The sequence below is a fragment of the Lynx rufus genome, unplaced genomic scaffold (assembly GCF_022079265.1).
Source record: "Lynx rufus isolate CCGP_SWC_20201006 ecotype Redwood Valley unplaced genomic scaffold, mLynRuf1.p SCAF_7, whole genome shotgun sequence".
Classification (NCBI taxonomy): domain Eukaryota; kingdom Metazoa; phylum Chordata; class Mammalia; order Carnivora; family Felidae; genus Lynx; species Lynx rufus.
The window spans coordinates 125090715-125096768 of NW_025814889.1; the positions used below are offsets into that span (position 1 = coordinate 125090715).

A 6054-nucleotide genomic window follows, 5' to 3' on the forward strand; every position below is an offset into this window, starting at 1 on the left:
CATTATCAGCTCCATATCTGCTTAAATTTATATTTGGAACAACAGGACTGTTCTTAGTCATAAGGAATGAGACCAAGCACCAGGCACAGGTACATCAGACATCAAAGACTCTACTTAAAAGTCTGAAAGACGATGGTGCATGTCACTTATAAAGATAACAGCAATCATTTATGGCGTGACTATGACAAGCAGGCATAAATAACTTTAGCACGTTATTTATTCTTCATAAGAATCCCATTAAGTAATTACTTTTATTCTAATTTTACACATGTCAAAACACAAGCTCAGAGAGGTTGAGTAACCTGCATAACGTAACAGTGGCAGAATCAGGATTTCAATCCCATCCTTTCTCTACTACTCTGCACTCTTAAGAGTATGTCCAGCCAGAAAAGCCAAACCAGACACCCCAAGGATACAGCCTCAGCTCCACATCACCCCTCCATCTTAAAGAAACTGGCTGTTCCCTAATAAAAGAGTCCCAGACATGTTTGACTCTCCAGAATAGTATCTGATTATATAACCGCACAGCCTTAATAACTCTGATTGTAAAATACATGCATTGCTCTTCACAATGAAGACATAACCACAGGCTGTTTTGAGGCATCTTGCTTGAGGAAAGAAAAGCCTGGCTTGGTCAAGGACGGCCGTTCCCAGTTGGGCCACTCACTGCATAAGCTCAGAACTAAGTCTTTAATTTCTCTGGGCTTCAGTTATGCCAAGGGCAAAGGAAACAAACAAACAAAAATCAAGAAAACAGCGAGCAATAGCGCCTTTGTCTGCACCTTATCTCAAAAGCGCGCTATCACGCAAAAGACAGTAAGCCCCTGGGGGCTGCAGCTGCCCGCATCAGTCCTTATCTGTCTCCCGGAACAGACTGTGCACCAGTGGTGGGCAGGCATTCTCACCATGTCACTATATTCCCGGCATCTAGCAGAGCCTGGCAAGGAGCAGAGGCTCGTAATCGGCCGTGGAGACAAGTATGTTAGTCCCTAAAACACTGTGCATCTCACATATCAGATGTAACCAGAAATAACGTGTGTGTGCACAGACGGGGTCTTACAATACACCCCGCAGAACTAAAAAGGAGGAAATGAATAGATGTGTCTAAGGGAGGTCAACTGCTATTCAGCTCTTCTTGGGTCACTGAGTTCAAATACAAAAGCTTTTGTGTTCACTAATCAATCCTGCACAGGCTGCTGTGGCAACCCTCATAACTACTCTTCAGAAAACTAGAACAAACAAACGATAGATGGTTTCTCAGGACCTTCTCCTTTCAGCGGAAAAACATTTTAGGTCACCGATGACAGAAAATCCAGGTGCCAGGTAGCTGGGTCAACTTGAACAATATACTCAGACTCCCTGGTTCCAATCCTGGCTCGGCCGCTGCAGCGTGTATAATCTGGGGCAAGTTATTTAACTTCTCTGCTCCTTGGTACTTTTAATAGGAAGCCTACTACTTCAAAAGACTGTCGGGAACATGAAGTGAATTAATACAGGTGAAGGGGGGCGCCTGGGTGGCGCAGTCGGTTAAGCGTCCGACTTCAGCCAGGTCACGATCTCACGGTCCGTGAGTTCGAGCCCCGCGTCAGGCTCTGGGCTGATGGCTCGGAGCCTGGAGCCTGTTTCCGATTCTGTGTCTCCCTCTCTCTCTGCCCCTCCCCCGTTCATGCTCTGTCTCTCTCTGTCCCAAAAATAAATAAACGTTGAACAACAAAAAAAAAAATTTAATACAGGTGAAGGATTTAGAATGGTGCCTAGCACACAAAATGCATGCATCATATAGGGATTTGTTACTGTTTTTCCTCTGCACACATAAAATGAAGGACTCTGATTACCTTCTCTCCAGTTCCAAATCTATGAGCCTCCTTGGAAGAAAGGCCGCTTTAGGCACATGCCCCCTATAAGACTGCTAAATAAATATATTCTGATGAGTATCAAAGACCTTCTTGAAAGTTAGCTTCCACTGAACAACCTCGTGAAGGACCCCAGCAGGGTTACACCCAACTCCCAAAGGCAGTAGCAACTTCCCCACGTGAAGAGGAACATCACATAGGAAGGGCAATGCCACACAACCTCCTCTTTCACATAACAAGCTCAAAGTTATAAACCATGCACTATGATAGAATTTTAAGCTTCGAAAACCCCTTAGAGGTCATCTGCTCCAGGTCCCTCATTCTGCAGATGAGAAAACGGACTCAGTCACAGGGTGGAGATGGCTGACATGCCCCAGTCACACGACGAGTCAGTGGGAGAGCAAGAATCAGGACCCAGGTTTCCTGACTTGCTTGCCTCACTGCTGAGCAGACCCTGTAAACGACTCAGAAATTGTGCCTGTTCACTTATGCGAGAGGCAAAAATGCAGCATGTGACTTACCGGCAACATGGAGAGTCAGTTAGTACAACCTCTCTGACCTGGCTCAGCCCATCACCATGATCAGTTAGGAAAGCAAGAGATCTTTGCACTCAGTTTCTCCAACTACAAAGCAAATGGAAATCCCAAATTCTACCTTATTATCTTCACATCTCACACTATGTGTGAGGATGCACAAAATGACTTCTCCAAAGAGCTTTGGTCCCATTAAAATGCCACCAGTCTGAAGCCTTCAAAGAGCCCTTTGAAAAGTCAATCAGACCAGCGGATGCCAATTAAAAAAAAAAAGTCACAGCTTGATCAAGTTTCTCACTTGCCTACCTAAAGATCAAAAAAAAAAAAAGGGGGGGGGCAGAAGAAAACTAAGCACGTAGCCCTTTTACTACTTATTCTGAACTGGCAAGACGCAGAGTGGGTGTAGCTAAGTCCATCAAAAGGTCATTGAACCAGGAGTTCAATCCGCTAAGAAGAAAAAGGAAAGGAACCGAAAAGAGAAGGAAAACAGGTTAATATCATAAGAATTTTTCAAGAGTTGAGACACCTGGGCATAAAGAGACTTCTTTAAACAACTCAGAACCAGGAGAGCGGATATGAAGCTGGGGAAATGCTAATGGGGAACAAAAGTTCCCTGAAGAGAAGCCCATTGGATTATAAACTAATGTCATTCTGCACTCATCTGCCATATTTACGCAGCCCCTTTCATCTGCAGAGCTCAAAAGACTTAACTTCCATCTCCAGCGTGCTAATGAAGTTCCCCCGTGCCACAAATAGGGCAGGTGCTGTCATTTTCTCTTGACAAATGGGAAAACTGTGCCGAAGGGTACCGCTGAGAAAGAGATCTGGGCTCTCTGCCTCCCCATCTTGGCCCTAAATCCACCAGGACCTATCCCATCAGTGGTAGTAGCGGGGATAATAATAACTAAGATTGACTACTTCTTTTCTACCAGACGTTGCCCGCTAACAACCTGGCAGGCTTTCCCTTACTTAATTCTGACAACTCTACCAGGCGGATACAATTATTACCCCTGGGTTACAGATGACAAAACTGCAGCACAAAAAGGTTAAATTATCTGCCCGAGGCGCTCAGCGAAGCGGGGGAGCCGGAGTTTAGGCCGGGCAGCGTCAGTTTCAGCTGACTTTGGGAAGGGGTCGCGCGCGCCACAAAGACTCCGGCCGTGGGGTGCTCTCCCCGGTTCTCCAGCCCCGCCTGAGGGGTGCCCCCTCCCGGCCGGCCGGCCCACCCCGCGTGCTCCAGGCCTTCATCCCGGGGCTTGAGGGGCCTCCCCGGCCTCCGGCCCCCGGGCGCGGTGACCGGAGCGGCGGGAGGTACCTGGGGGCTGTCCTGCAACGCCTCCTCCAGCAGGAGCTTGTCCACCGCGGGCATGGTGGCGCGGAGCCGGACCGGAGGACGCAGGGCGGGAGGCGCGGCCGCCGAGGGTGCTCGGGACTGAAGCGACGAGGCTGACGCTCGGTGCCCGCCGCGGCCCCGCGCGCGCCCACGCCAGGCCACAGGCCGCCACCCCCGCAGCCTCCCGCCCACCCGCCGGCCCTCCTCCCAGCCCAACCCAACCCTACCCTCGGCGGGGCTGAATCAACAGGAAGTGTGGCGAGCGCATGGGTGAGCCACCGGAAGTGTGGCTGCCCCGCTTCCGCCGCACCGCGCCTCACGGGAAGCCGCAGAGCCTCGCGCGGGTCCGGCTGCTCAGTGCTGGCCGCGGTTGTTAAGGTCTGCGGTTAGGGAGCCGGATGCTTAACGCTGGTCCGTGTCGTTAGAGCCCCAAACGACACCTCGAGAGCGGAACGATAGGGTTTTATCTACTTGTGGTTGCCCAGAAGACTTTTGAATCGAAGGAGATAGGAGCGAACAGATTTTTGCTGCGGCGACTCTCGCCGCTTTTTTACTGGAGGGAAAAAGCCTACGCTTGCCACGCCACTTTTTTCTAGATAAATCCCATTGGCCCCGTAGCAGCTCTGAGCGCAGACTCACCTAATTCTAGAGAAGAAAATGGATAACGGAATCATCTGTATTTTTCAGAAGTAGCCATTTGTCATTTTGGAAAATTTCATAATCTAGTTTTTAGACTTGGAAGGAATAGGTAATATAGTTCGATTCTCATTTGGAGGTAAGAAAGCGGGCCCCAGAGAATGAGTGATTTGGTCAGGGTCCAACAATGAAAGGTATTGGAAGAAGAGACAGAAGCAGTGGGGAGCAATGGGGAGTACTGGCAAACGGAACTTGGTGTCTTCTTATCCCAAAGGCAAGGGTTTCAGAAGTTCTTTATCAGTGGGGTTTGTCCAATAGAACACATTACCAGAAACAACAGGCAGGGTATGATAAAATTATACAAATGCTATAGGAACACCTAGGTATATTAAGGCACAACCTGTGTTGCAAACACCTGTGAAATTCTGATGGCGTGCCTGGTCCCTTGGAGACTTTAAGGCCATTATTCCTAGTTGGCTCTAGCCAGCACCAACTTTTCCTGAGCCGTTGTACAGCTTCCATGGGGGAAATCATCCAGCATCCGTTTCCCCACCGTATTCTTTCTCCTTAGGTATCATGTTCAAACCATGTCTCTTCTTGGGGCGCCTGGGTGGCGCAGTCGGTTAAGCGTCCGACTTCAGCCAGGTCACGATCTCGCAGTCCGTGAGTTCGAGCCTCGCGTCAGGCTCTGGGCTGATGGCTCAGAGCCTGGAGCCTGTTTCCCATTCTGTGTCTCCCTCTCTCTCTGGCCCTCCCCCGTTCATGCTCTGTCTCTCTCTCTGTCCCAAAAATAAATAAACGTTGAAAACAAAAATTTTTTTATAAAAAAACCATGTCTCTTCCTTTCCCTATATTTTCTGTCAAGTACCATTCAGTTAATTTCACCTCGTGTGCTCTCCCAGCCCTCTCCTGACTGAAATCCTCTTCCAAAGGCCAGATTCAAGCTCTTCTTTCCTCCTCCCTGGCCCCAAAGATCACTCCCTACTCTGAACAGCCCTCTCCTTCATTGACACCGAAGGCGTCTTACCAGGTGGTGCTTTTTCTTTCTCCGTGTAGATCTCCCTGTGTAAATAGAAAACCTCTCGAGAGCATAGCACATCATCTTTTTTTTTTTTAATCTGAATACTGATACATGTGATAAATACTTGTTTGCAGTTTATGACATGTTCATCTCTTACAACTCTTTTCCAATTACTTTTTTTTTTAACGTTTATTTATTTTTGAGACAGAGACAGAGCATGAACGGGGGAGGGTCAGAGAGAGGGAGACTCAGAATCTGAAACAGGCTCCAGGCTTTGAGCTGTCAGCACAGAGGCTGGCGCGGGGCTCGAACTCACGGACCTCGAGATCATGACCTGAGCTGAAGTTGGCCGCTTAACCGACTGAGCCACCCAGGCCCCCCTCCAGTTACTTAAGAGAAATTTCCCCCAGCCTTCCATCTTGCGTTGTTTCTACCCTTCCAGCCAATTGAAAACAAAACAGTTATCAATTGCCTACCAGGCAAACGATTATGATCCTGCTGATGATAAGAATAGTATAAGATTGTACCAGGAGAAAGAAATGCATACATTTTAATTTTTTAATGTTTGTTTATTTTTGAGAGACAGAGACATAGCGTGAGTGGGGGAGGGGCAGAGAGAGAGGGAGGCGCAGAATCTGAAGGCGGCTCCAGGCTCTAAGCTGTCAGCACAGAGCCTAA

General features: G+C 48.5%; 1 protein-coding gene across 2 annotated transcripts in view; it reads right to left on the reverse strand.

Moving 5' to 3' along the window:
• Positions 1-3852, reverse strand: part of APPL2 (adaptor protein, phosphotyrosine interacting with PH domain and leucine zipper 2) — a 54364-nt gene extending 50512 nt beyond the window's left edge. Inside the window, exon 1 of one of the 2 annotated variants that reach the window (XM_047066028.1) lies at positions 3702-3852. In XM_047066028.1, coding sequence (XP_046921984.1) covers positions 3702-3755 — 54 coding nt within the window. In that variant the 5' untranslated portion in view covers positions 3756-3852. The remainder of the gene's footprint in view (positions 1-3701) is intronic. The other variant, XM_047066027.1, reaches the window with a different exon arrangement.
• Between the last annotated feature and the right edge of the window lie 2202 nt (positions 3853-6054).